The 27859-nt window shown below is 55.0% G+C and overlaps 16 protein-coding genes across 16 annotated transcripts; 9 read left to right on the forward strand and 7 right to left on the reverse strand.

Moving 5' to 3' along the window:
- Window positions 1-59: 59 nt before the first annotated feature.
- Window positions 60-1179, forward strand: MYCGRDRAFT_103824 (60S ribosomal protein L13; the record flags this gene model as incomplete). Its single annotated transcript, XM_003853891.1, has 5 exons — window positions 60-86; window positions 143-176; window positions 241-287; window positions 364-522; window positions 581-1179. 5 exons carry the CDS (start codon window positions 84-86, stop codon window positions 998-1000), a joined length of 663 nt encoding a protein of 220 aa, XP_003853939.1.
- An 857-nt stretch (window positions 1180-2036) lies between these two features.
- MYCGRDRAFT_17146 (uncharacterized protein) lies at window positions 2037-2876 on the forward strand (the record flags this gene model as incomplete). Its single annotated transcript, XM_003853892.1, has 1 exon — window positions 2037-2876. A coding segment is annotated over one exon (840 nt), but the record flags the coding sequence as incomplete, so codon positions are not given.
- A 496-nt stretch (window positions 2877-3372) lies between these two features.
- MYCGRDRAFT_108713 (uncharacterized protein) lies at window positions 3373-4270 on the reverse strand (the record flags this gene model as incomplete). The annotated part of the gene is made up of 1 exon (XM_003854281.1): window positions 3373-4270. The coding sequence occupies one exon, from the start codon at window positions 4201-4203 to the stop codon at window positions 3373-3375; it is 831 nt and encodes a 276-aa protein (XP_003854329.1).
- Window positions 4271-4552: 282 nt separating this feature from the next.
- MYCGRDRAFT_37903 (uncharacterized protein) lies at window positions 4553-5352 on the forward strand (the record flags this gene model as incomplete). Its single annotated transcript, XM_003853893.1, has 2 exons — window positions 4553-4807; window positions 4921-5352. 2 exons carry the CDS (start codon window positions 4553-4555, stop codon window positions 5350-5352), a joined length of 687 nt encoding a protein of 228 aa, XP_003853941.1.
- A 1327-nt stretch (window positions 5353-6679) lies between these two features.
- MYCGRDRAFT_39665 (uncharacterized protein) lies at window positions 6680-7003 on the forward strand (the record flags this gene model as incomplete). The annotated part of the gene is made up of 1 exon (XM_003853894.1): window positions 6680-7003. A coding segment is annotated over one exon (324 nt), but the record flags the coding sequence as incomplete, so codon positions are not given.
- A 1886-nt stretch (window positions 7004-8889) lies between these two features.
- MYCGRDRAFT_70110 (uncharacterized protein) lies at window positions 8890-10131 on the reverse strand (the record flags this gene model as incomplete). Its single annotated transcript, XM_003854280.1, has 1 exon — window positions 8890-10131. The coding sequence occupies one exon, from the start codon at window positions 10066-10068 to the stop codon at window positions 8890-8892; it is 1179 nt and encodes a 392-aa protein (XP_003854328.1).
- A 257-nt stretch (window positions 10132-10388) lies between these two features.
- On the forward strand, window positions 10389-11699 carry ERG6 (ERG6, Delta(24)-sterol C-methyltransferase; the record flags this gene model as incomplete). Its single annotated transcript, XM_003853895.1, has 1 exon — window positions 10389-11699. The coding sequence occupies one exon, from the start codon at window positions 10551-10553 to the stop codon at window positions 11697-11699; it is 1149 nt and encodes a 382-aa protein (XP_003853943.1).
- Window positions 11700-11896: 197 nt separating this feature from the next.
- MYCGRDRAFT_103827 (uncharacterized protein) lies at window positions 11897-12552 on the reverse strand (the record flags this gene model as incomplete). The annotated part of the gene is made up of 2 exons (XM_003854279.1): window positions 11897-12345; window positions 12410-12552. 2 exons carry the CDS (start codon window positions 12516-12518, stop codon window positions 12065-12067), a joined length of 390 nt encoding a protein of 129 aa, XP_003854327.1.
- Window positions 12553-13266: 714 nt separating this feature from the next.
- On the forward strand, window positions 13267-13968 carry MYCGRDRAFT_91885 (uncharacterized protein; the record flags this gene model as incomplete). The annotated part of the gene is made up of 1 exon (XM_003853896.1): window positions 13267-13968. One exon carries the CDS (start codon window positions 13267-13269, stop codon window positions 13966-13968), a length of 702 nt encoding a protein of 233 aa, XP_003853944.1.
- A 543-nt stretch (window positions 13969-14511) lies between these two features.
- MYCGRDRAFT_99631 (uncharacterized protein) lies at window positions 14512-15940 on the forward strand (the record flags this gene model as incomplete). Its single annotated transcript, XM_003853897.1, has 2 exons — window positions 14512-14731; window positions 14788-15940. The coding sequence occupies 2 exons, from the start codon at window positions 14547-14549 to the stop codon at window positions 15938-15940; spliced, it is 1338 nt and encodes a 445-aa protein (XP_003853945.1).
- A 914-nt stretch (window positions 15941-16854) lies between these two features.
- MYCGRDRAFT_17058 (uncharacterized protein) lies at window positions 16855-17487 on the forward strand (the record flags this gene model as incomplete). Its single annotated transcript, XM_003853898.1, has 1 exon — window positions 16855-17487. A coding segment is annotated over one exon (633 nt), but the record flags the coding sequence as incomplete, so codon positions are not given.
- Window positions 17488-18163: 676 nt separating this feature from the next.
- On the reverse strand, window positions 18164-19033 carry MYCGRDRAFT_39608 (uncharacterized protein; the record flags this gene model as incomplete). The annotated part of the gene is made up of 2 exons (XM_003854278.1): window positions 18164-18868; window positions 18917-19033. The coding sequence occupies 2 exons, from the start codon at window positions 19031-19033 to the stop codon at window positions 18164-18166; spliced, it is 822 nt and encodes a 273-aa protein (XP_003854326.1).
- Window positions 19034-19750: 717 nt separating this feature from the next.
- Window positions 19751-22419, reverse strand: MYCGRDRAFT_108717 (uncharacterized protein; the record flags this gene model as incomplete). The annotated part of the gene is made up of 1 exon (XM_003854277.1): window positions 19751-22419. The coding sequence occupies one exon, from the start codon at window positions 22368-22370 to the stop codon at window positions 19758-19760; it is 2613 nt and encodes an 870-aa protein (XP_003854325.1).
- Window positions 22420-22815: 396 nt separating this feature from the next.
- Window positions 22816-23427, forward strand: MYCGRDRAFT_37911 (profilin; the record flags this gene model as incomplete). Its single annotated transcript, XM_003853899.1, has 2 exons — window positions 22816-23154; window positions 23293-23427. 2 exons carry the CDS (start codon window positions 22816-22818, stop codon window positions 23425-23427), a joined length of 474 nt encoding a protein of 157 aa, XP_003853947.1.
- A 949-nt stretch (window positions 23428-24376) lies between these two features.
- MYCGRDRAFT_31025 (uncharacterized protein) lies at window positions 24377-24565 on the reverse strand (the record flags this gene model as incomplete). The annotated part of the gene is made up of 1 exon (XM_003854276.1): window positions 24377-24565. A coding segment is annotated over one exon (189 nt), but the record flags the coding sequence as incomplete, so codon positions are not given.
- Window positions 24566-25149: 584 nt separating this feature from the next.
- On the reverse strand, window positions 25150-26910 carry MYCGRDRAFT_39154 (uncharacterized protein; the record flags this gene model as incomplete). Its single annotated transcript, XM_003854275.1, has 4 exons — window positions 25150-25789; window positions 25881-26151; window positions 26213-26598; window positions 26651-26910. The coding sequence occupies 4 exons, from the start codon at window positions 26908-26910 to the stop codon at window positions 25150-25152; spliced, it is 1557 nt and encodes a 518-aa protein (XP_003854323.1).
- Window positions 26911-27859: the final 949 nt, after the last annotated feature.

Genomic DNA, 27859 nt, shown 5'->3' on the forward strand with positions numbered 1-27859 from the left:
GTCCGAGCCCACCCATTTCGAATTTGCAGAATCGCTTTGAACTTCTCGAACTCAGGTCACCGACAGATCGCAATACCGCCAAAATGGTATGCACCGCAAACACTCAGCAGGACGACACATCACATGCTGACATTCCAACCAGACGATCAAGCACAACCAGCAGATCCAGCACAACCGTAAGCCTCGAACCCGGAGAACATTTATACGTCGCATTGAAGAACTACCACTGACATGTCGCAGATTTCCGCAAGGACTGGCAACGCCGTGTCCGCGTGCACTTCGACCAGGTAATTCCCCTCTCACCTTGAGAGCAGTGGCGCCTGCAGTGCACAGCAATGTCCTGACACCCGATTCTTCGAATAGCCCGGTCGTAAGACCCGCAGACGCAATGCCCGCCAGGACAAGGCCGCCAAGTTGGCTCCTCGCCCAGTCGACAAGCTCCGCCCTGTTGTCCGATGCCCGACCATCAAGTACAACCGCCGCGTGCGCGCCGGTCGTGGTTTCTCGCTCGTTGAGCTGAAGGTACGCATTAAAGAATGGAGGACGCAACACATTGGACAACTTCTCACATCATACACAGGAGGCTGGCATCCCCCGCAAGCTTGCGCCTACCATCGGAATCTCCGTCGACCCTCGCCGCGCCAACCTGTCCGAGGAGGCTCTTGCCGTCAACGTCCAGCGCCTGAAGGCTTTCAAGGAGCGCCTGGTCCTTTTCCCACGCAACGCCAAGGTCACCAAGAACGGCGACGCACCCGAGAAGGAGGTCGAGGCCGCCAAGCAGATTGGTCCTCACCTTTACGCCGGCAAAGTCAAGCAGAGCAACAAGGCTTTCCCCATCGACAACAAGGTTGTCATCAAGGAGGGCAAGATCTCCGACTATCCGGCCACCGAGAACGCCTACCGTGTGCTCCGCGATGCCCGCAGCGACGCCCGCCTGGTTGGCAAGCGCGAGAAACGTGCGAAGGCCAAGGAGGAGGAGGAGAAGGACAAGAAGAAATAGAGGTTTGCACCTCTGATTTCGTCCGGGAAGTGATTCTTTGCATGCATGGCGTTGGGCGGATGGAAAACTACTATGACCACGGCATTATGGGCTGCCAGGCATATGGGAACGACCCATGGAATGATTGTAGCATAGCAAGTCGCATGCTCAAAGCTTCTGCAAACGAATCGCTGTCCCGCATGCTGTGTCCCATTATCGTAGTGTGTGGTGACTGTGAGTGTTGACCGACCGTGACCGTAAAATCGAAACCACGAGGCCTGCACGCCACAACTGTTGGACTACACGAAGCAAGGACATGCAGGACAGCAGATAGGCTTTCTGGACTGCAGCTCACAGCAGAACAGGCTTTGCATCTGCACTTCACCTCCCACGCCTCTCACACTTCACCGCATGTCTGACATCCTCGGCGTATATCTCCTGCTGCCGCCATTTCTCATATCTACGAATCAAGATTCCCTCCCACCTCCCGCACAATGTCCTCGGTCCGCGTGGCGTCTTTCTCCATCACATGGCCTATAGCACAACGGGCGACTATGCCCAAACCGGCTGCTATCGAACTCTTGCATCATCACCGTTGTTTCCCTTGACCGCGAGCGCCCTTCTTTCCTTCTCCACTCCTTGCAGGCTGTGTGCTAGCTATCTCCGCTGTGAGGATCTAATAAAGCTGCGGATCTCCGGTGACCAGTCGTCGAGAAATCCGCAAAGACAACAAGGTTGTGCACGGCTCAACTCAAGCGATCACAACATACAGTGCGACATGGGGACCCCGAGCGACGCGACGACACAACAACAATCATCCAGAGAATTCCGCTCATATTAATGTTGAGTTATACTGGTTCGACGCTCTACATCCAGTGAGCGGTCTCCAGCAAGTCGGCAGTCTGTCAATTCGAATCCGAACCAGACCTGCAATCGAGGATCAGCAACAGGGACCACAACAGCACACCAACAGCCACTCGACCGGGCCGTACCCCGTACCAGACTCTAGACATAATCGACAGAACAAGCATCCAGTCTCAGCATGACCTCTCCACCCTCCCTCGAAGCCAAACTCGTCGTCCTCGGCTCCCAAGGTGTCGGCAAAACCACCCTCGTCCACCGTTACGCAAAGAACACCTACATTCCCCCTTCACGAGCCCAATCGACCGTTGGCGCCTCCTTCCTCACCACCCGCGTCTCGGATCCCGAATCTGGCGCCGATATCCGCCTTCAAATATGGGACACGGCCGGCCAAGAACGTTTCCGATCGATTTCACGATTATACTACCGCGGTGCCAACGCGGCGATTTTGTGCTATGATGTTACGAGCGCGAAGAGTTTTGAGGATATGGGAACTTGGTTGAAAGAGTTGAGGGAGAATTGTGCGGCGGACACGGTGATTCACGTGGTGGGTACAAAGAGCGATGTGGTGGCTAAGGACCCGACGCTAAGGGAGGTGAGCTTTGAGAGGTGTATAGGGTATGTGGCGGAGATGTTGTATCCTTCGCTGGCGTCAACACCGGGAGTGGGAGGTGGTCCGTTCATGAGCAGTCCGCCGACTACGGCGGGAGGATTGGCACATCTTTCCAGTTCGCAGAGTAATCGCTTGTCTGGATTTTGGGGACAGGAACAGATTTGGGGTTGTTGCCATGAGGTGTCGTCGAAAGACGGGGAGGGAATTGAAGAGATGTTTCGGGTTGTGACGCGGAAATTGGTGGAACAGCACGCTCGACGAGCGGAGAGGCAGCGGTTGTTGGAAGAGTATGCGATGAGAGGGACACCTGGAATGGACACGGGAGGACCGGGTGGCGGACAAGGTGGATACTTTGATTTGCAGAATGGGACGGGAAGTTTTCGGTTGGGTCAACATGGCGACAAGAGGAGGAGTTGGCTGGGGAGTCTTGCTACACCGGGTGGGGCAACCTCGTACGGCGTCGAGGGTCAGGATGAGGATGTGAAGGGAAGGGCGAGAGGAAGGTGTTGCTAACGACAATGGATATGGAATGCTTGACCGAATCTGGAATTCGTGGAACGTCTGTATATGATAGCGCCGGCGTCTGGTTGGAATTTGTGCGACTTACGGGACATACTTTTGGCACTGCTTGTTTCGACTGGGAGACAGCCCGTACACACAACAGCGTGGGGGAGTGGTACATCAGCTCTGCTCGGCGTTCTGCTTTGTTGCCGAGGAAGACTGCACTTGCTGCGAAATGAGGCATCGGCGAATGCTGTAATGATTTGTACAATACGTTCGAGATACCCTTGTTTGAATCATCGAGTGTCTCTCGCCAGACTCGAATCCAGGAGGAAGTATAGACAAACATGATGTGACTCCGCCCCACGCCATGCAAATGAAGACTGTGCCGCTCTCTATGCTATTGCCGTTGTCCCTTCTACCGTCTCCCAAGCCCAAACCAACTTGACGTGACATTTGACGCCGAATCGACCAAAAGCTGTGCCCGCTGATCCAACGATCCTCCCGCCGGATTGATACTCTCCGCCAACGTTTCCATCTCTCTCCTCCGCGAAGACTCCATCTTCTCCTCGACCGCCTGTAACACGCCTCCCGTCCCACCATCCCTCCTCTCCTCTACCGCCTCTTCCACAGCACCAACAACCCCTAATCTCCCACCTCTCTTCTCCTCCTCACTCAAACCCCCATATAACCATCCTTTAGCCCTCTTAAAAATCCCAGGCTTATTCTTCTTCTCCTCGGCAACCTGCTCCGCGACCCTCGCCCGATTAATCAACAAGACCTGATCCTCCGTCGCCTCGCCCCTCTCTACCGCTTGAATCGCAAGCAACATATTCCGCGTCGCCTCCGCACTCTTCTCCGCGAACCATTCATTCCTCCGTCTTCGATTGTGCATCATCATATCCGTGATTCCTGCCGTCGCCACCGCCGCGCTGATGACTGTGAAGCCGATAAGGCCGAGAGCTGTGAAGCGGTGGGCGCGGTCGGCCCAGATGCGGCCTCGCCGGACGGTCTTGTCCCATGATGTTTCTTGGGGGGCTTTGGCGAGGGCGGCGGCGGCGCGGAGACGGGCGATTTTTTGTTGAGGCGTTTCGTTGGCCGGCGCGGAGGGGCCGAATTTGAGGTTTGTGGCTTGCGAAGGGGATGGTGCGGTTGGGTTGGATGTGAAGGATGTTGTGCCTGCGGGTTTATTGGAGACGTAGGGTCCTGTCGAGGTAAAGCGCGTGGCATCGGAGGGAGAGCGTGCCATGGTGGGAGAGGTATGGAGGTATTTTGTATATGGCAGAGTTCCGGAATTCTCGGTTGTGTATTTCAATGCATTGGACGTTGTCGTTGGGGTCTCTGGACGTGAAGTTGTCGCTCGGGATATTTTCTCATCGATCAATGATGTCGGGACTTGAAGATGCAGCGGAAGATCGCCCGCATGCCTTGGCGCTTGTTTGACCCGACTTCACTTCGAGCGGCTTTCTTTCCTCCTGGACTCATCATCGCCAGATTGCCGCCGCGTTGCCATCGTTGCTATCGATCGCATAGGACAAGCACAGCTGATTTCAGTGTTTCAGGAATTGTCCGCTTTCTGTTCGTACTGCAAAGACGAGATGGACAACCCAGCGCTGCAGGCCATATTGGCACAACTATCATCATACAACCAAAATGCCAGCGTCTTCCCTCCACAGCCTCAGCAAAATGAGAGCTCGATGCCGAATGTTCAGCCACAACCGCAGTCCAACTTTGCTGCACCACCGCCTCGAGCCATGATCGACCCTGCTACCATCACGACCTGGCAAGAAGGTCTCCGCTGCGTAACCAAGATCGCCGCTCAGAATGCTCAGTTTGCGGCGAGTATCAAGCGGGTAAGTTGACGCAGGAACTTCTCCTTCATGCCACATCTCAGACCATCCTACACCCTCTTATTTTCCCGCGTACAAGAGAAGCCATTGATACCAAGCTTTCTTTTGCCCTTCAGATGATCCAAAACCAACGCGAACACGAGACGCGCTGGTATACCGAGCGGCAGAACCTCAAGCGAACTCAGTCCAATCGGGCGGTGTCTTCCGCCAAAGTCGACTCCATTCTTGCGTCTCTCGGCACTTCCCTCACCAAGTCTGCGGACAGAGCGCCTGAAGTGGACAAAAATGCCGAGCTCCTCGACTTTGACCAGAAGATTTATGCGGCACAGCAGGCAATGGAAGCAGGAATGACGGCCGAGTTAAAGGGCTTGGGTGTGCCTTTTTTCGGGGTCAGTGAGGGATTAGTAGTGCCGGATGGAGCGGAAGTGAAGCGGGATGAAGAAGGTCATGATGTCCCACTGAAGCGGAGCCAATGTGTGACGGAGTCGGAGATGATGGAGTTGAGGCGGAGGATGGTCAAGCACCTGGAGGATCTGTATCGCGATTGAGGGCAGGATGATGTCCACACAGCACGAACGAGTCGTTGGGAGGCCACGCCCGTGCTTGCGGCAAAGACGTTTGTAAGTGCAAGACTGCATCAATTAGTGGTCTAACATGCTCAAATATGAGTGCCGTCGTCAAGGTATGGGTTCTCCCGATTTCATTCCCTTTATGGTACTGGTGAACCACTCCTTGTTGATCTCGTCTAACAAAAATGGCACTACCATACAAAACTGTCTTCTCGTTCTCCCTTCTTCTCACATTTCTGCTCTCGACTATCGAAAATGTCTTGCTCCTGATCGCCTGTCGATCTCACTGCACGCATCTCTTCGTGAATCAGCAACCTTTCTTCTGATTGCATCCACATGCAAACGCAAACGCCAAGGTCTTGCCTGACAACAATCTCTCCTCGTTTCTCACGACTCTTCGCAAACAACAACATCCTCACCGGATCTGTTCCTAAACAGTCCACTCTCTTCTGCGCTTTCAATCATCACACACTCGGTCAGTGTTCAACTCCTATCCGACACCACATCTGTCGTCTAACTCTTATCAACTCAGCTCCATACCAACCTTCGACATCATGCGCTTCACCGGCGCTGCTCTCAAGCTGGCCGCGGCTGCAGTCTTGCTTGGCGGAACCTCCATTGGTGCAAGTGCGCAAGCTCTCCAGGCTGAAGACAAGGTGACTCGACCGGTCTGCCAGCCATGTCCTGCCGGCAAAGGTGAGCGCAACACGTTCTTCATCCGATGAGAAGTCCATACTGATGCGCTTCTTTTAGTTTGCCTTTGCAATCCCAGTGCTGCTCTACCAACTGCAACCGCTGTCACTCTGATGACTCGGCCCTTCTGCAAGCCTTGTCCCGCGGGCAAAGGTAAGATCCACATGCGCTTCCTGTTCAAGCAGCGGCACGATGTTCTGACGCTGTATCTTAGTCTGCCTCTGCGATCCCGACGGCAGTCTCTCGACTTCGACCGCCGCCGCTCTTCGAGTCCGCGTTACCTCTGAAGAGACGATGACTCGACCCTTCTGCAAGCCGTGCCCAGCTGGCAAAGGTAAGATATAAGGTATACAACAGACATTGTCACAGCCTTGCTCACACACTTCATGTAGTCTGCCTCTGCGACCCAGACGCTGCCGTTGCAACCCCAACTTCAGACATCGACCTTCATCAGCGCGACGAGCCAATGGCAGGTGAGGATCCTACCTCTGCTCTCGCCTCCATCCTCGCCGCCTCGTCTCTCTGGCCAGAAGGCATCACACCACAGATGACACCCAGTTCGGCTCCACCACTCCCAACAGACTGCACCGACTCTCTCATCGACCAATTTGCCATGCAGCTTGTCTTCACTCCGACCTACGAAGCTCCAGTCAAGCGCTCTCTAAGCAATCTCGGCATCTGGCTAATCAATGGTACCCTTCTCGACACGTTCGCCCGTCTGGGAACAATCGTTGCCAATCACCAACTCCAGTTTGACGCTTTCAGCCAATCCGGTGCCATCTACACCGCTGGTTTCTCGGCCTGCGGTCCTACCAATGCTCGAGTCCTCGCTCTCGGTGGCAACACGACTTTCTGGGGCTGCACGAGCGGTGGGTTCGCAAATATCTACGACGAGAATGTCGCACCACAGTGCGTCGCAGCGGAGATTCGCCTGGTTCACAATGAGGACTCTACACTGCCGTTGCTCGCGCCATCAGACAACGCGCCCGCTGAGATTGCGCAAGAGTCGTCACTGCCATTGTTCCCGCCGGCGCCAAGTGTTGCATACTCGTACGCACCTCGTGCTTCCTCGGCGAATGCTACTACTCAAGCTGGTCCGACTGCCTTCAATACGCGTACTATCGCATCTGTAGAGTCAGAGAAGTATGCCGCGCTGTCCTCTGCAATGGCGGCCGCAAAGACGCTCGATACTCCCGATCTTTGGTTGAACTCCACGGCATGGATGACTCCAACACCGCGTTCACGCAGCACCACAGCCGAAGACACCGCAAAGACGCTCGATGCTCCCAATCTTTGGCTGAACTCTACGGCATGGATGACTCCGACACCACACGCACACACCGCCACGGCTGTTGCCTCCGCTACGAAACAGGCTTTGCCCGTGGTCACAATTCACTCGACTCACACGGTGCACTGGCTGGACAGAGTGAAGCGTACTCCCGGCGGGCCCGACCAGCTCGCGAACGACGGCGCCAACTCCGACCCATTTCCATTCTTGACCACTGTCACACGCACTTTCCAAGCGCAGACTTTCACCGACGTCGATGATGCCGGCAATGATGAGGTGGTGACCATCCCGGCCATGACCAAGACTCTCGTCCTGGGTCCGAAAGACCAGGCTGGCAGCAAGACAGGTAGCGCGATCAAAGCCACAAGCACGGGCGAAGCTGGTGCCGCCATCACCACTCCAGCGCAGACTGCGGGCGCGACCAGCTCTCCCACAGCGAACGCCATCGACGCTCTGACTCGAACGAATAAGTTGAAGGAGAGGGCTGTCATGCCAATCCTCCCACCCGACGGCAATGGCACTGTCAACACTGGGGGCGCTGCAGTCACTGTCACAGAAGTCGCTACCGCGTACGAGACCACGACTTTCGTAAGTGGTCCTTTAATCATCGATTACAGGGAATCATTAGCTAACATCCTCCCAGCCAGTCGCCGTCGTGACCGTCACCTCGGACGACAGCACTACTGCCGATGTCGACGCTGTCTCTCTTCCTCTCGAGCAAGCCACCACCGTCGTCATCGTCGATCAGACCGTCACTGTCGACTCCGCTCTCCTCTCGACGACCCGCGAGCCTTTCACCTTCCCCGCCGGAATCAACACCAGCGCCGGAGCGCTCGGCGTGCTGATTAACGCTACCAACGCTACAGCCGCCTCGCTTTGGTCGGGATGGTCCACCATCTCTACCACCGCGCCTGCGCTCAGCGGATCCCAAAACCAGACGACCTTGACGAGCACAGCTGTCGTTTCGTTCCAGCCGACCACGCTGACGGAGGGCGGAGGTTCGTCGACGGCCTCAGCAGCAGCGAGCACGACTTCGGCGGAGGGTGCTGCCGGACACCTCGAGGGCGCGACCGGAGCTCTGGTCGTTGGGGCTGTAGGATTGATGATGCTGTTTTGAGGAAAACAGAGGCCAGTAGGATTGCATGACCTGAGTGGTGGCTCCTTTTGCATTTGGCTTTTGATTTGATGCGTTGAGAAGTCCAGAGCAGAACACAGAGGCTATGGCGGCGGATGCTTTAGCATACAAAGGCGACGTTAGCGGATCGACAGCACCTGGCGCAAAGGCAGCGAGAGTTCATGCTCTATTGGCGTTGTTGACATACCTTGCTACAGAGCGCGATCAAGGAATGGATTGAAAAATCTCGGTCTGAATTTTTCTCCTGTCCCAAGCTCGGACAACGATTGATCTCACGTCCGTTGAAACAGGCTCTCGTAGCTGCCAACATCATGACTTCTGCTCATGTTGAAGCACGTCAAAACTCCTCGCTTGTAAGCAGACCTTCCAACTTCGAAGCCAATGACATGACTCGCACTCCTCACTCCCCAGCCATAGCAGCATACTCCACATCACCCTGCCCGGGCGGTGGAGCAACCATATCCAATCCGTCCAACTGCTCCTCGCCAGCCTGCTCACTCCCACTCGTGATCGCCCTCTTGCCTGCGGCATTTCCTCCATCACCTCGACTCCTCTCCACTCCCCTTCCAGCCTGCGCGTTCGCCACCCTCGTCTCCCGGTCCATATTGTCCATCGGCTTCGGCTTTCCCCATTGCACTCTCAACGGCACGCCCTTGACCACTGCTCGTCCCTGACACGCTGCTGCCGCTGCCTCCGCTCCTTCACGATCCATGTAATTCATAAATGCGCAGTGGGAGCGATGACTGCATACCACCGATCGCAGAGCACCGTATTGTGAGAAGTGCGTTCGTAGGTCGTGTTCCGGGAGGTCGTCTTCGACACCGGTGATGAAGAGTGATGTGACGTTCTTGTCGGCTGGAGGGAGGATGTCTTTCGGTTGTGGAGGGAGAGCGGCGGCAGATGGGAAGCCTTTGCCTCCCCGAGCACCGCCTCGACCACCTCTGCTGGAGGCAGACGATGCGCCGCCTCGAGAGGATAGAGGTCCGTATGCACTACCATAGGCAGATTTTTGCGTGCGAATTGGGCCGGGCTTGTGTCCTTCCGAGCTCTCTCCTCCTTCTAATAATTTCTGTCCAGCTTCCTCGGCGTTCTCTGCTTCCAGTCGGCGTTGCTTTTTGTAGTATGGTTCTGAGCTCGCCAGTCTTCTCAACAGATCCCTCGCCTTCTCGTCCGTCTTCTCATACCCTTCCAGCCCTCGTCCTTCTTCAATCTCCCTCTCATTGTTCTGCGCAAAGTATTCCCTGTTCACTTCACTCTGCGGCCCCGGCGCGACCATCTTCAACGCAGCATCTCTGATCGTGATGGGCAATCCAAAGGAGAGATCCAGCATGCAGCACTGGCAGCAGTTCTTCAGTCGCGCGCATGTGAGGCAGATTCCGGTTCGCTTTTGGCGGGCTGTACGATCTGCTTTCCAGCGGAAAATTGTGAAGGGTCGTGTGCACAGTTTACATTCGGCGCCGTAGTCTTCCTTGAGCATTTGAACGTAGGGATTGTCGGATAGGCAGCGCTCGCAGACGGAGGGTAAGTCGGTGGTTTCCCATCCTGAGCGGTTAAGATCTTGCTTGATCTGAGGCGGCATGCTGGGCGGTCGTCGCAGATATTCCTATGAGCGGCGAGAGTTTTCGTTACCTTTTCCTGTTCCGTTTGAGGAGTCGTGAGGTATCGGTTGGTGGTGGTGTCGGTACTCGGGAAAGTCGCAGTCGCTTTAGAAATCTTGAATCTCGGACGTGCTCGTACTCAGAAGAGATAGCTGGTCACGTGCTGATAGCACAATCTCACAATCTCCCTGCACAATAAAGTTATGCGGGATTGATGGTCCCTGACGCTAAGAGTTTATCCTGGCAGCATGGTTCGACTTTATTTTGTTGAGAGTGGTACGACTGGTACGAGTCCACTGCCTTGCCTTTCCCGAGACTAAGAAGAGGCAAGTACCAGAAACACTTCTCCCCTTTCGACCTTCACTCTTCTTCGACCACAAACGCTCTCCCCCGATCCTCACCTCCCTTACCATTGACGCATACCCAAACCCTCCTATCTCGACCAAAGAACTCCTCCTCCACCATGCCTTCCAAAACCCAACTCGAACGCGAAGACAAGGAGCGTGATGCCGCTTTCAAGCAAGCCCTCCATGGCAAGACCGCCCAAGGTCAAGGAGGCCTCATCGCGGCTATGGGCAAAGACCGTGACGCGCAGAAACTCGCCGTGGATTCCTACTTCAAGCACTGGGACAACAAAGCGGCCGGCACGGAAACCGAAGAGACTCGCAAGGAGCGCCGCGACGAGTACGCCACGCTTACTAGGCATTACTACAACCTCGCAACCGACCTGTACGAGTATGGCTGGGCGCAGAGCTTCCACTTCTGCCGTTTCAGCAAGGGCGAGGCCTTCAAGCAGGCATTGGCCAGGCACGAGCACTACCTCGCATTGAAGATGAACTTGCAGGAGGGCATGAAGGTGTTGGATGTGGGATGTGGTGTTGGCGGACCCGCGAGGGAGATTGCCAAGTTCAGCGGCGTGAACATTACGGGATTGAACAACAACGACTACCAAATCGAGCGTGCGACGAAATATGCGCAAAAGGAGGGTCTCAGCCATCAGCTGAACTATGTCAAGGGTGACTTCATGCAGATGAGCTTTGCGGACAACAGTTTCGACGCGGTTTACGCGATCGAGGCGACGGTGCACGCTCCTTCGTTGGAGGGCATCTACTCGGAAATCTTCCGCGTGTTGAAGCCGGGTGGTGTGTTCGGTGTGTACGAGTGGTTGATGAAGGACGCCTACGACAACGACAATCCCCGTCATCGCGAGATCCGCTTGGGAATCGAGGAGGGTGATGGTATCTCCAACATGGAGAAGATCGACGTGGCTCTGGCCGCGATGAAGGCTGCCGGCTTCGAGATGGAGTTGCACGAGGATTTGGCGGACCGTCCAGATGAGCTGCCGTGGTACTTCCCCATCTCTGGCGAACTGAAGTACATGCAGAGCATCTGGGATCTGCCCACGCTTCTCCGCATGACCCACATTGGACGCGGAACTGTTCACAGACTGGTCGGAGGTCTGGAGATGGTCGGACTTGCGCCCAGGGGTACTCAGAAGACGGCCGATTCGCTGGCCAAGGCAGCAGATTGCTTGGTCGCTGGTGCGAAGGAGAAGCTGTTCACGCCCATGTACTTGATGGTGGCCAGGAAGCCAGAGTCGTCCAAGAAGTAAGAGTGAAGAGCTAGTCGTTTGGCGCTGGGACAAAGTTGTCATGGCGTATGAGGCATTCAGATTGGCGAGCATCACCGCACAGCCCGGACAGGCCGGAGAGTGGAGGAGAGCATGACCATGTGGCGTTTTTGTTTGCCAGGTTCTGTAGAGTATAGTTGTAGCTTGTAGCTTTCAGAGTTAATGTTCACGGAATTGATCGATCGCTGTATCGAACGTTGTCCAGATTGGGAGGATTTTCTCCGGCGATTCCTCACGTTCCTTGCACAGCCCAGCAAATCTCTGGCTTCATCGTGAGCCTGCTGCCTCCCTTTTCAAGCTGGAATGCAGTCCCTCCTCAGTGCCCACATCAGCCTCCATTCCGCCTCTTAGAAAACGCTCTCCTTGATCTCTTTGAAGCTCTTCCTCGTTCCCTTCAAATTTCCCGCGGTATCATTATCCAACCTCTGTGTATGTTCATGAATATTCAACTTCCACTTGTCCCCTCCCACGTTCTTCCCTTGCACCAAGTTCTCTCGTAATATCTGCGTGACGCCTTGTGCGTGTTCGATTCCTTGCGCTGCTTCGATAGAGCCCGGGGCGTGGCGGGCGCCGGCGGAGAATTGGGTGCGGGCGTGCGAACGTGCGGCTTGGAGGACTTTATTGTCGCCTGGGTGGAAAGCATTAGCATTCGAGGTTTGTGCTGATTGTGGGAGAGATTGGTGGGTGCGTACCCGAGAATGCTATTCGTGTTGCGCGAAGGAGATGGCGGTAGGTGGCTATAGCGACGGTGCGGTTTGCGGCAGTTTCTACACGACCGAGAGTGGCGGCGGCGGAGGCCATTCTTGAGATCGTTCGGAGTCTTCGAGATCGTAGAGCAATAAGTGCTATCGTGTGCGCATCGTTGGTTGTAGAATATCCAGTGGAACGCGAATCGAAGAACGAGTGCTGATTGTCGGAGAAGTGAAGTCCTTCAAGTTCAAGGACTCGCTCGGCTTGTGAAGGACCGAACATGAATCTCTGTCATCAAAGTATCAAACAACACCATCATCAACACCTTCTATCGATCAAACACTGCGCCTGGCTCCCCGACGAGCATATTGGTATCGCAAATCCAACTCTATCATACGCATGGCAAGCCTCCTGGCTGCACCGAACTCGAGCGGCAAAGCGAAACAGCGCTGCATGCAGTGCTCCCCAATTGTGCAGCTTCACGATGAGAACACAACTGTGTTGCGCAGGCCGTCTACCGTTTGCAGTCCGATACATCGCGCGAGGTGCACGCCCAAGACCGTCCTTCGCATTCTGCTCTCGTCTTCGAGCCGTGTCCAAGTTGAGCATCCGGCGCGTCGCTTCGTCGACAGGTACCAGGGTGTCCTAGCCCTGCAAATCACGCATAGTGTCGTGCAGGCTGCGGCGCCTGGGCAAAGACGCTATTCTAGCAGTACGAAGTTGTGCCGTGCGCGGCGAAGCGTAGGTCAACATTGTCGCTATCCTCTCTGTCGCTCTGCGGTCCTTCCATCTATTTCGCGTGCTTGCGCTTTTGCAAAGATCAGACACTCCCACATCTCACTCGACCACCACAGCAACAATGCTCACTCTCACCCTACTTGCGCTTCTCCTCCCGACAACCCTTTGCCAGACCTTCTCACTCGATATGGCCTCCGATCCCACGCGCCAATCTCTCTCCGCTTCCCTCATGAACATAACCTTCTCCAACCCCTCCGACGTCTGCAGCAGTCCCAACACTACCATCGATAGCTCCAGCCTTTCCATTGCCATCCGGACACTGCCGCAGTCTCGGACGTGCTTCGACTTTGCGAAAATTTTCCGCAATCCGGAGAAGACGTATACTTCCAAAGGTGCAGATTGCAAGGGTGACGGATCCTGCGGGGTCAATTATACCGTGGTCTCACCTTCCGACTCGTCTGTATACAGCTCGACAGCGAATTACAGTCAGGTATTCTATACGCAAGTTCAGAACCCTCTCGCTGGAATTGACTCGAACAGAGCCAACTCGGGAGAAGCTGGACGGCTCGAGATGGTCGCATATCGTGCGCAGGGCTGCAGAGGTCGGAAGGCTAGCTACGAATGGAACTGTCTTGAGCAGGACGGAAGGTGTGATTCGATGCCATGGCCGGTGAGAAGTTTCAGCGTGGAGATGACGAAGGCGGGAGATGTGGGAGTGGGGAGTTGTCGAGCTGCAAAGTTGAACGGAGTGGATAGGAAGAGGCCGGGAGTGGGTTTCGCTGTGGTGATCTTTGCAACGATATGCGCCATGATAGGGTGGTGAGGGCTGGGTATAGGAAGGTACTGCAAGAAACATCAAGGCATCTGGACTGGAGGGACTGCTGGAAGCGTCGACCGGCGTGAGAGACCACTGGCCGAGCCGCCGCGCTCTGCTGTTGGTTCAATTGATGTAGCAAGACTGCACTGACTCGAGGCTGCGCCAGATTACGTGAGATCTCAGCTCTTGCATGTGTCAGCTGGACATGGTCGAGTGAAGTCGGAGAGGAATCAAGCTCGACGCGAGAGTTGACATGGCGAGCATCAACGTCCACGCAAACCACTCAGATCATTGATGAAGGGGCTGCCAGCTGCGGGTATGCCGCGATATACTCTACGGTACGACTTAAGTGAGAATGTCTCCAAGGCTTTGTCGTCCTCGGAACATGATGGTTCGGTCGGTCCATCACTGAACTCGAATGTCGTTAGAACCACCTGCATGCCGTTCAACATGTATCGAGCAAGGGTCTAGCAAACTCAAAAGCACGGGCCCTCGGAATTTCTACTTGAACTTTGAACTTATCGCAACTTTCTCCGCCGCTCTCCCTCTAAATACCACATCTTCTACGGAAACTCACCAACAAGATGGCCACAATTCAGATATCGGCGACTCTGCCGACTCTGCCTTCGGACTGGTCTGCCGACAAGGACTTCAAAGCGACTGGAAGCGTCTCTGCCCCAACTCAGCGAGCTCTCGAGCCTGTTGGTCCATACTACCTCGCCCACGCTCGCAGAAAGAGGCACCGCCGCACCTTTTCTGAGGATGAGAAGTATGTTGCTAACCACAAGATACCAACTCTCATCAAAGACTAACAATCTCCAACAGAATCCAAGCCGCCGAAAACGTCAAGAAGGTCGAAGTGGAGGACAACGATGAGTTTGAAGAGTTCGAGGACCCGATGATGCTCCAGCGCGAGGCAAAGGATTGGAAACAGCAGGATCACTACGCCGTGCTCGGTCTGCAGAAATACCGATGGAGAGCGACAGAGGACCAGATCAAGCGTGCCCACCGCAAAAAGGTGCTGAAGCATCACCCGGACAAGAGGGCCGCTCTGGGCAAGGACGAGAATGACAGCTTTTTCAAGTGCATCCAGCGTGCTACTGAAGTCTTGCAAGATCCCGTCAAGCGCCGCCAATTCGACAGTGTCGATGAGGCCGCCGAGAGGGAACCACCGAGCAAGAAGGACGTGCAGAAGAAGCCTGGCAACTTCTACAAGCTTTGGAGACCCGTGTTCGAGGCGGAAGCCCGCTTCTCCAGGAAGCAGCCTGTGCCAGGTCTGGGTGACGAGAACAGCAGCAAAGAGCATGTCGAGAACTTCTACAACTTCTGGTACGCCTTCGACTCATGGCGATCATTCGAGTACAAGGACGAGGATGTGCCCGATGACAATGAGAGCCGTGATCAGAAGCGTCACGTCGAGCGCAAGAACAACAACGCCCGCAAGAAGCGCAAGAACGAGGATGTCGTTCGTCTCCGCCAGCTTGTGGATGATGCCCTTGGCATGGACGAGCGTATCAAGAAGTTCCGTCAAGAAGGCAACAAGGAGAAGAACAAGAAGAAGGCCGACAAGGAAGCCGCCGAGAAGGCTGCCAAGGAGGCTGCTATCCGTGAGAAGGAGGAGGCGGCGAAGGCTGCTGCTGAGAAGGCTGCCGCTGAGAAGGCCGGCAAGGAGGAGGCCAAGAAGGGCAAGGAGGCCGCGAAGAACGCGGCGAAGAAGAACAAGCGTGTCATTCGTGGTGCTACCAAGGATGCCAACTACTTTGCTGATGGCGAGGCCAATGCTGCCCAGATCGATGGAGCATTGAACGACACCGATGCGATCATCCTCAAGTTGGACAACGAGGAGGTTGCGGACTTTTCGGCGAAGCTGCAGGGCAAGACGGACAAGGCTGCTATAAAGACGGTGTTCGTTGAGGAGGTGCAGCGTTTGGTGGGTGCTGGTAAGGCAAAGGACGGCGAGTTCAAGACTTTGGCTTAGATGTCTATCTCATCGAGTGTCGTCGACCCAGCTTACCACTTATGTTCATCAAAAATCTAGATATAGACCACCACAGACTGGCTATTTCACAGAGCTTCTATCTTGTCGTTTCGTAGACGCCCGGGTCTCTTGGCTGTCCTTCCTGTCCTCGCGGCTGTAAGGGAGAAGTGAAGGCCTATTAGCGGCTTCGACATAGTTGTTAGCGCGCTTTGTCCCACTGTGGACGTAAGTATGTCCGCGTGAATTCCACCTCTAGTGACATCCTCACTTCACTCCACCATTGACGATGCTACGGTCGACGTTATTCGCAACCTTCCATGCCACCGAACAAACACGAATTCCGCCCATTCTGTACGGACAATTACCACATCGGGCAGTAGCAAAGTGCTCGCTATATCCAGCCGAGCAAGCGCGCGAAGAGACAGTCCCTCATCCATCACCGGACCTTGCTCCATTCACCACAGGCCAGCAGATCTTCGCCCAAGACACAAGATCTAGACGAAGACATGGAGGAATCCTCACCGTCACCACGCTCAACTCCAGCTCTGCCTGCCACCGACTCCGCCTCAGCATCTCCTCGGTCACGCCCGCTCGCCAACACCCAAACCCTTCCAGACCGCTCGATTCCAGATGCGCCCCTCGACAACGCCGCCTCGAGCACTGTTCAGTCCCCTACGACCTCCACGACCTCCACCTTCGTCCCTCCATGGCGCCGACCCACCATAAATCCCGACGAAAACGCCCGCCGACCAAGCGTGCAATTCGTGCCCACGATCAAGACCACCGGCGAATCACGTTCCAGCAGCGCTAAGCCTCCCTCTGTTCGCCGTAGCCTTGGAGGAAGCACGATAACGACAAGCGGCACCAACTCGAAGTCTCGCCGTAACACTGGTCCAGGCGGTCAGAGGTTCAGCAGTCCACCACCACCTGCCCAATTCCAAGCCAAAGTCAGCTTCGATACCTTCTCCAATCCTGCCGCGAGCGACTTCAGTCTGACACTGAACCGGAAACACCGAGACTATGAATACACGAAGCGAAGCCGGACGTTCCTCTGCGGCACAGATACGAACGACTATTCGGATACAGCGTTAGAGTGGTTGATTGACGAACTCGTGGACGATGGAGACGAAGTGGTGTGTTTGCGAGTCGTGGAGAAGGACAGTAAAGAGGCGACCAAATGGAGTGGAGGACAAGGCGAGAAAGGCTATCGGCGAGAAGCCCAGCGATTCCTGGAGGAGATTGAGAAGAAGAATACAGACGATCGGGCCATTTCGCTGGTACTGGAGTTCAGCATCGGCAAAGTACAGGATACAATTCAACAGATGATCAGAATATACGAGCCGGCAATCCTGGTCGTGGGAACAAGAGGAAAGAGTTTGACTGGATACCAAGGACTCCTGAGCAGTGGATCTGTGAGCAAATACTGTCTGCAGTACTCTCCGGTACCCGTCATCGTTGTGCGACCGAGCAGCAAGCGGGAAGCCAAGAAGCGGAAGCGAATGCAAGATCCGACTCGCAACGGGTATCGAGACATTTTGGACAAGTCGGAAGATGCGTCACGCGGCAGAGGTGGACATTTGCTGGATGCGAATAATCGCTTCTCGATCGTGGGCTCGGATCTGGGGGCGTTGGGAGAGTTGGATAGTCCTGGCAATCCGGACGATGAAGCAAGACGTGTGGCCGAGGCGATCGGGTACAGGAACGCAGCCTTTCATCCGACTGCTAGAGGTTCGTCGTTGTCGAGAATGACATCTGCGAGAAGTGGGAGCAGTATGGACGGAGCAAGCAACGATGTAGGAAGAGTGATGAAGTCGCCACAGATGGGTGCGATGGACAGTCCTGCAGCAAGTGATGACGATGATGATTATGATGACGAGGATCTTCGACCCGAAGACGAAGCTGCTATGCTGGCGTATGAACGTGCGCAGAAGATTGTGGAAGAGGAGAAAGAAGAAGCAATAGCGAGGATGAAGAGAGCGGAGAGGAGTGGAAGTCGAGGAGCCGGAACGCGAAGTCGTGCTCCAAGGGCAAGCGATGATGAAGAGGGCGGGTCTGCGGTATTGGATCTGCTCGCGAAGCTCGATCGGGGCATTAAATGAGAGCATCGATCGCGGTGAAATGTATATATTGCATTGGACGGCCATGACAGAACGCATGTCCCGACTCGGCCTCACCAAGGAGACAAGGACAGAGCGTCGAGATCATCTCCACATTCAGGAGCATCTACAACTTACTCGCATTTTCTTTCTTCTTCCTGTCTGTCTCCTCCTTAAACCCTTTAATCGCGCCTTTGCTCTCCTCCCCACCCGCCTGCGTCGCCAACATCTCCATCTCCTTTCGATTCGTCTCCAGCAGCTCATTCCTCAACCCACCATTCATCAACAGCGCCTTATTAGCCTTCAGCGACTTCTCCGGCAACTTGACCATTCCCCTCGCAATCCCCAAAACCTGCTCCAAGAATCCTTCCGCCTCCAAAACCTTTGTCACCAGTCCCGCTGACTCCAACTCCGCCGCCGTCATCCTCTGCCCCGCCAGAATCAACGCCGAAGCCTTCTGCCTTCCCATCGCCCGCGTGAATGTCAACGACGAACATCCCTCCGCACAAAGACCCCATTGCACAAACGGCGTGAAGAAGATCGCCGAGGGAACAGCATACACCAAATCAGAGAGCGCGATCGACGAGGTGCCCCAACCTGGTGCGGGACCGTTGACGGCTGAGATGACGATTTTGTCAGTCTTGATGATGGCCTCGTGGATCGCGGAGATGGCCGTTATGAACTCCTTGTTGATCGTCGCGCCCGTCGTCGTGTCTTGGTTGATGGGGTCGAGCAGGTCCAGGCCCGCGGTGTAGAATTTCCCGGCGCCGGTTGTGATGATTATGCGGATCGAAGGGGCGGACTCGGCCCATTTGAGGGCGGCAAGGACATCCTGTAGGAGTTGTTAGGTATGGCAGGTATCATGAGCTGCGATACTTACCTTTAGGATAGTCGTGTTCAATGCATTTGCGTTCTTAGGCCGGTTGTATGTTATGATGGCAATGGCGTCGCTATCGACGTCAATCTTGACAGTGTCGAGTTGCGGTGGAGAGGCCATGGCGGAGAGAAAACGAAGTCGAGGAATGACTTGGAGTGTGCTCGTACGAAAGACAGGCTTGAGGCTTGTCGGCTTGAAGAGACGGGCGAACATCAATTGGTTGCACGCTTGTTCTTGATCAATGTATCGTTGTAATGCCAAATGTGAATTACTCGAACGATCGTACCGAGGTTATGTGCGAATGTGGCGAAGACGGACGACTTGGATCGTGGTCAACAGAAAGGCTCCGATGTTGAGCTGCAAGTAGTTAGATTTCGGATTGAGATGAAGTTCACCAGCACGAGAGGCAATGGTGTAGAAATGGAGATGAGGTTGACCCTAAGGTACCTTGAATGATTTCCTTCACCTCGGCAAAATCGCGGCCGCGCTAGTCGCTTGAGGAAGGAGCTCTGGCACTCGACAAAACCGACAGCTCCAGGCATGTGGTTCTCGACGGCAAATGAGTAGTACATGACTGCAGCAACTCACACTCTACGATTGGAGCAACAGCCGCTTAAGTGTATGTTTGAGTCGATTCATTCTGCGTGCCATTCATCCGAAGGCTATGTCCCTCTTCTTCTACTGTGCTCTATGGGCAGTAGCGAGTAACGCGCACGCTGTTCCACCGCCGTCGAACACATTCAGCCACCTTCGTGCGATTCATGCCATGCATTTCACTTTCCCGCAGAACCAAAAGAACGCCGTCCAGTCCGCTGCAAAATGAGCTTTTATCCGTATCCGTGATCTACTGCGCTCGGATGGCATTGCCCAATGCACCGCCTGTGAAACCTGCCCCACCTCCCCGATTGGGCGCGCCCTCGACACTGCCACCACGACCACCACCTCGTCCACCTCGTCCGCCGCCACGGCCACCTCCTCGGCCACCACGTCCTCCACGGCCGCCTTGCCGCTCGAAAGCGTGCGCTGTGCCTTGTGTTCGCTGTTCCAGTACCCGCTCATTTGATTCGATGAGATTCTGAGCCTTGTCGCTGAGTGTAAGGGCGAGACTTTGCAGACGACTGAGTTCCACGCCCTTCCGGAAGATGATCGCGCTGTTAACTTGATCGAGAGCCGCGGCGAGATCCTCGTGATGGATCATCTTGGAGACGATAGCGGCGACCTTGCGAGGTTCAAGATCGAACATGCCAGCGAGGTTTTCAACGCTGAGAGTGTCGTAGAACGGAGCGTAGGTGAAGAGGTATGTTCGCAGACCCTCCTCTTGGATCTGAGCCTCGAGCATGGTCTTGATCTCGGCCGCCTTCGGTAGCAGGTCCCAGATCTTGATAGTCGTGATGAAGTCGGCAGCCTTTTTCCACTCTCCGGCGGCAAGAGCTTTTGACGCTTGCATGACGTGGTCGCGAGTGTTCTCTGGTGGGCCAGTGAAGATTTGACGCTCGTGATACTCGAGCATACGGCGATATGACTTGGAGATGACACGCTTCTTGAGGTCTGGCGAGCTGCCAGCCTGGGCGAGGGTTGGGATTTCGAGGAGCATAGAGCATGTGAGGTAGACACACTCGAGAAGCTCCAGGTTGATGTGCATGTGGAATGGAAGCTGGCGTTGTCTCTCCAAACGCTCTTGCTCGGGTGTTATTTGAGAGTAGCGCTGCATCTGCAGACCTTGTGCGAGAAGCTCCTTCTGCCTCTGGCTACCGCAGATGTCCTGAAGAGCGGTCTGGCACTCGTAGACAAGACCGGCACGGAAAGCACAGAGACCGACTTGGGTGAGAGTGCGGTTGTAGAGGATCTGGGTGTTGACGTCGAAGCTGCCGATGGTCTCCTGCAAATGCGACATGAGCATCATGTCCCTTGCCTTGAAGTACTGATCGTGGAGTGCGAGGAAGTAAATCTGGCACAGCATAGCGCGGCCCTTGATGATGCCATCGGCGTTTTGGAAAAGGTAGGTGGCGAGAGTCTGCACAAGCGTTGTGACATCCTTGGCCTGAGAGCGCGGAGTGATCTTCGAGTCGTTCGCGGTGGGAATGTCCTTCCAGCTGTTCTCCTCGAGGATGATGCAAACTTGAGAAGGCTTGAAGTACACATGTTCAAGGCGGCGCATGACAACGCGGTTGACATATTCCGGCGATGCATCCAGTTTGGGTGTGGATCTCAATCGCTCGGCGTAGATTTGAGCGCGAACCAAGTTGGTGTAGAGAGACGTTTCGTCAGTCAGACGCTCGACGTACTCCGCAGTATGTGGATCGACCTGCTGCAAGACTCGAGTGAGCTCGTCATCCAGGCGCTCAACAAAGGAGACTACGTTGCCAGGAATCTTGAAGATCTCGCCAGGGGTGATGGTCGGCAGCTTTTCATCGTCTTCCCACTCCTCCGCATTCTCGGTAACAATCATGTTGGGGTTCTTCTCGAGGACGGTGAGCAGTTGGCCGATCTCCGACTGAGAAGCCTTCCACTGTTCCTGGGTCATCTGATTACCAGTTCCGGATGTGATGTCGAATCGGGTAGCGACTGATGTCAGGAGGACGCGGATGCGCTGGTAGTCGTTGATAGCAACCTCCAGTAAACGCTCCATGATCTTGATCTGCTCCAAACGGTCGGTGTTCTTCCTTCCTCGGGACTCGACGATTGACCTTAGATGCTTCAAGATGCTCTCCGGTGTGTATACCATGGCCTTGCCACCAGCACCGACCATGGTGAAGCCATCATCTCCAGCATCCTGCACACTCTCCACTGTCAAGCTCTTCTTCACCCTCTTTGGTGTTGGCGCTGCCTCCTCTACAATCTCCTCCTTCATATACTCGTCAGGGTTTTTCCTGAAAGTCTCGAGCTCGGTCGCGTAGTCACGGTTGTTCTTCTTGATCTTCTGTCGCAGCGCGTTGAGACCCTTCTGAGCGATCGGGTTCATCTTCTTGCCGGGCGTGACCTTCTGCTTCTCAAATGCCTCCGCAACTCGTGTCTCCAATTCGGCGATGGTCTGAATGTACATTTTCGGTGGCTTGCCGTCCAAGTCACGCATGAGAGTCGGTAGTTGCCTGTTCATTTTATCGTAGTGCTCGTTGATCGCATTCCAGTCGCTGATTTTCTCGGCATTCTCAATCAGCTTGATGGTGCCCTCAAGTTCGTCAAATCGCTTGTCCTTTGCAGACTTCACAACTGTGACTTTCTCCTCGTCGCTGTCCTCGGAGTCCGAGCTGGCCTCGCGCAAGAAACGGCTGGCACCGGTTTTGCCACCCTCGTCGTCGCTGCTGGAATCTGAGTCGTCGTCATCGTCATCGTCGCTGTCCTCCTCAGAGCTGTCTTCCGCCGCGCGGGTGGTGGGCTCCTCCTCATCGCTTCCGTACAACTCCTCGTCGGAGGAGCTTTCACTCGAGCTGTCACTGCCGTGAAAGAATCGAGACATATTGGGTGGTTGATATGTCGAAGAGGGTGTTCGTTCAAAGCGGCTCGCTGCCTTGTCAGTGATGACTTGGACGTGGAACTTCTGGTGCGCGAAATTTCGCTTGGCGTAGAACTAACTTGGAAAGAGCGAGGGTCACGTGCATGCAGGAGGGGCATGGGCATGGGGTCCCTTATTTTGTCTTGAACTCTGTCTCGTTCGGCGTTTCACCAACGGCAAACGAGCTCATACAACAAATTGTCTCCTGCCCGAACTTGCTATCCTCTCTTGCAACCCTTTGGATTACATTGCGATCGATCCACTCTCTTGAGCCTCGAACACCTTCTTACGCATCCTCCATCCACATCACAACCACAGTCATGAGTTGGCAAGGTCAGTCTCCGCATCACCGCTATCTCGATCCTCTGGTCCGCTCCAAGCTGGAGTGCTCGAGCATAATTAAGAGCGCATGCTAACACGAGCGGTCAACAGCATACGTCGACACCAGGTAAACCGATTCCACTCGCTGATTGTCCATCGATCCAACGTCCACAAACTGACACTCTCCAACAGCCTTGTTGGCACTGGCAACCTCGACAAGGCCGCGATCTTCAACAGCGAAGGCAACAGCGTATGGGCAACAAGTGCAGGCTTCCAGGTGTCACCACAAGAGATGCAAGCTATCGTTGCGGCGTACAAAGACCCGGGTACGGATGGTGTGAAGAAGGTGCAGAGCGAGGGACTTCACGTTGCGGGCGAGCGCTTCGTTGTGATCAAGGCGGACGACAGGAGTATCTACGGAAAGAAGGTCAGTCTGAGAATACAATAGGCTTCAATTGAGGAGACGAAACTGGGGGACTGAGCCGTGCAGGCGGTACACAGCGTCGGAGGGACAAGGAGAGCTTTGGCAACTCGAGAGCACGTCGCTGACTCTTATTCACCACAGGGCCGTGAGGGCGTCGTCATCGTCAAGACCACCCAAGCTATCCTCGTCACACATTACCCGGAGTCCGTCCAGCCAGGTGCCGCCACCAACACCGTAGAGACGCTCGGAGACTACCTGGTCAAGGTTGGATACTAGTTCTCAGAAGCAGAGGAGTAATGGGCGGCGGCAAATGCAAAGCATAGAGGCGGAGCAGCGATTTGAGGTGTTGTGGGCAAGAAGCATTGCGACCCGTCTTCAGAGTAACAGGGAAGATGAGCATGACCTCACAGTTGTGTATACGTGAACCAAGAAAGAAATGGGCGTTGCAGTTTGGATCTCCTGCTCGTTGTCTACATGCGAGCTTCCCAATCATGGCTACTCCAGGCTCCATTTGCGACTCTCCTGATTAGCGAAGAGTGTGGCAACGAATTGCAGCATTCGCGATCTTCTGTGTATCAACGCGACCAGTGCCTCGTTCTCTGCAAGTTTTCCTAGGTGCTTCTGAAGTTGCATGAGCAAGCGTACGTCTCTTTCGGAGGACATGCTGCTCAACTACCCATGCATATCGAATGTCCTCTGCATAGCTGGGGTCGAATTTAGGTCGTACTGCGCGGAGTAGATAATCTTTCGTGAGACTGTCCCATGCCGAGTGGTAACATCCGTCAGTTCAATGCCATCATCTCCTCCCACCTCTGCCGCCACGGTCTCTGCTAGGACTGCGACTCCGAGAGCTATAGCTCGAGTAGCTACGACTCCTGCGACGGCTTCCTCCACCACCTCTCGATGCTGGCGGCGGCGTTCGGCTCCGGCTACGACTCCGACTGTCATATCTCGGACTCCTCCGTCCACCACCACCTCCACCTCGACGCGGTGGTCCAGGCGACCTACTCCTGTCGTAGGCTCTGCCTCCCGCACCTCTCTCCCTGTCATCGTACCGATCCCTGTATCCACCACCTCCGCCTCCACCCCTCCCACCACCTCTCCACCCGTCTCCCCCTCCTCCTCCTCCTCTGCCTCTCCCTCCGCCTTCTCGATGCCTGTGCGGCTCTCCAAAGCGATCCGGCGGCGGCCTCATAGCCGGCACCTCCTCCTTCCACCTCCTCCTCGGCAACACAATCGAAACATTGACCAACGCTCCGTCCAATTGCGCCTCGTGCATATGCGCAATCGCCCTCTCCGCGTCCGCCGGCGCCTCAAACAGAATGTACGCGATCCCGCGATTCGTCAGAAATTGCGTGTTCATTGGCATTTCCAAGTCGACAATGGTTCCGTAGGGCGAGAAGATTTCGCGCAGGTGCGAGGCGTGTACGTTCTTGGTGAGTTTTTCGATTACGATTTTCGCGCTTCGGGGACGAGGTGGTGAAGGTGAGCGTGTGCGGCTGGGTGTGCGCGACCGGGAGCGGGTGCCATTGCGCATGCGATTGGAGGAGTGGGAGCGCGAGCGGGTTCGCGAACGAGATCGTGAGCGCGTGTCGTTGTTTTGGTCGGCCGGGGGTGTGCGAGAGCGACCGCGAGAGACGCTGCGCGATGGTGAGGACATGTTGTCGATCTGAGATGTGGTCGCGACCGCGGTATGAAAAGGATGTTGAGGTTGTAATGTGGAAGATGGTGCGAGCGTGTTGTGAAGTAGTTCTACAGGAATTTCGGTCTCAGCTCCGTCGGCTTCAATGGCTGTCTAAAGGGTGCGTTGAAGAACTCTCCTTCCATTCGCACAACCTGACCTCCTCAACACGCTCCGATCACATGTTTGCTGTATCAAATAGACATTGCAAAGTTTCACGGACGTGTGCGGGCAACCTCTTCACAGACATCAGTCATTCATAATGTATACTTCGTATCTACATGTAATCATAGCGTAATGTCGACCACATGCGCGTTCTAGTAAGAGTACTTGAACAGCGGCGACTTGTCCCCGAGTCTCTCCAGCTCCTCCTCGCCATATTGAGCGATAGCCTCTTGCTCGGTGATGTGCTCGTTCCGCTTGTTGGACATCCAGTACAAGGTCTCGAGCAAGAAAGCAGCACAGATACCGGCAGTAGCGAATCCAAGTGATGAGCCGAAACCAGTCGGGTAGGTTGGAGCTTCCTCGGGCAGATAAATGAATGATCCAGCGAAACCTCCACAGTTGCCGATAGCAATCATGAATGCCAGGCCAGTAGCTCTCTTTTCCGCGCCAGCGAGATTGTTGACCGTCCAGGAGTTGTTGCCAGGGATGATGGGGTACAGTCCAACGCAGGCCAAGCAGACCATGAAGTAGCACAAGGCAACGTTCTGGCGAATGACATCCGCAAAGGACATCAGGACGGCAAAGGCGATCACCAGTAGCAGTTGGTGGAATACGATGAAGGGCATGCGCCAGGAGATCCTGTCTGCGAACAAGGCTGAGACAACGGCTGCAACCGCTCCACAGAAATAAGGAGGCGCGGTCAGAAGCTGAGCTGTGGTGCTGGTGAAGCCCATAGACTTGATGATCGACGGCATGGTGAATTTCAAGCCATAGTTTGGTACGACGTTAGACCTGTTATGAACGTTAGCAGGTGGTTTCGACACTTGCAGGGAAGTGGAAGGCTTCGAGACATGCTCTGCGCCTTCCATTCTTTATTGCTTACCAGAAGACCATCGCCTGGAGGTAAAGTTGCCAGTCGCAAGCGACTTGCTTGAGGACAGACATGTTGACATGAGGCTTCTTGGTTCCGTCGGCGTTGTGAGTGGCCTTGACTCCGCGGTAGGCGAGATGGCTGAGGTCGAGGAATCTTGCCTCCTCAGGCTTGAGCCAGCTGGCACTCGAAGGCGAGTCAGGAAGGAGGAAGAAGCAGCCGGCTCCGATGATGACAGAGATGATACCCTCGAGGATGAAGATCCATCGCCATCCGCGAAGACCTAGAAGCATTATCAGTATATTTCCACGAGGCAGCCTAGAAAAGGGACTCGCCTCCGACACCATCCATCTGCGCGATGCCCGCGGCCAGCAATCCAGAGAAGGATCCGGACAAGGCGCTGGAGAGGTAGAAGCACGCCATACGTGTCTGAGTCTTCTGCGGTGGGTACCATTGCGAGACGAGCCACATAGCGCCAGGGAAAAAGCCAGCCTCGAAGAAGCCGATCAGGAACCGAGTCCCACACAGTCCAGCGAAGGACTTTGTAAGGCCAGAGAAAGTCATGACAAGACCCCAGCACAGCACGAGGATTCCAATATAGGTACTTGGCTTGGAGAACTTGGACAAGAGCATGTTTGATGGCACCTCGCACAGCACGTACGGGACGAAGAAGACCATCAGAGCGATGTTGTAGTCGTTGCCCTCCATGTTCAGATCCGTCTCGAGGCCCCTGCGGTCGATTAGTCACAAGAGTCAATGGCGATGAGGATGCAGCGACTTACTCGATCTTCGCGTTGCCGATGTTGGCTCTATCGAGATGGGCAATCAAATATAGCAGAGCCAGCATAGGCACTAGTCTTCGATCGACTTTGTGATATATCCGGTCCTGCTCCTTGGTATCGATACTGGCCAGCCATGCTCGCTCTTCATCAGTGACCGCCTTGACATGGGCTGATCCGACGACGACCTCGATTGCCTCAGTGTCTTTCTTCTCGACATCGATACTGTCAGAGTCGCTACGATGAGAGCTTCGGTGCAACATGTTGGCGAAGGAATATGAAGAGGATGAAGAAAGGGAGTGTGCGGGGGAGGGCAGGGATCTCGTAGGGCAACTTTTTATATGTCCACTCGATCAAGCGAGCGACTCGTTGCCGCAGAATACTGCATCCAAGACTCCTGAACGGCTGTTTGATATCCTTACCTGTTTGGGAGCTGGGCAAAAGCGTATGTAGCTCCTACCGCGCTTGCGGAGGTAGGGCAAGCTGTGACCAAGACTGATGTTCATGCTTTGCTCCCGACATGGCGCTCTCCAGCGCTGGCCATCATCATTGCCAGGGCTGCGATTCTGAGCTGAGCCGTTCTCCCAAGTTCCACGGCTGCGCGAGAATGGCGACCAATGTTTCTTTTGTGGCCACTGTCCAAAATTCTGACCATGACCAGTGCTGTTGCGGAGGAGCTTCCCCAGAGACCACTCCTGCCGATACGTTCCCTGGTAGACTGCTCTCGGTGGCTGAGGTGGAGCATTCATGCCGCGCGCCCAACACGTGGGTAAAAAGTTCAAGCGGGTCGAAGCTGCTGAAGAGGAGCATACCTTGGCAGCTCTTGGATGTTCTTGGCTATTTGCCATCGTCTCATTGTTTTGCGGGCAGAAACTCCATTGGAAGATGCAGATGCGCTCCCCGTGGGGTATCGAATGCATGGCAGGTCTTGGTATATTGCGCTTGCACCTGCTGTCCCTACAACTGGGGAGCATGTGCACCGGATGCCCTCATGGGGAACATTCTGGACGCACAGTGAGCCTGATGGCGAAGGAGTCCGGCACAGCTGTAAATCGCCCCGGCATTCGCGTCGAGGCGATGGTAGCGACGCATTCGATGGTGAATGCAACTGCGTAAATCGACCGGAGAGGATGGAGCGTTGAACATACTAGTCGAGTTAGTAGGCGTGTGTTGTGAGAATGCCACCTCCTAGTATGCCCGTGCAGCGTTTTC

Source organism: Zymoseptoria tritici, chromosome 3, assembly GCF_000219625.1.
Source record: "Zymoseptoria tritici IPO323 chromosome 3, whole genome shotgun sequence".
Classification (NCBI taxonomy): Eukaryota; Fungi; Ascomycota; class Dothideomycetes; order Mycosphaerellales; family Mycosphaerellaceae; genus Zymoseptoria; species Zymoseptoria tritici.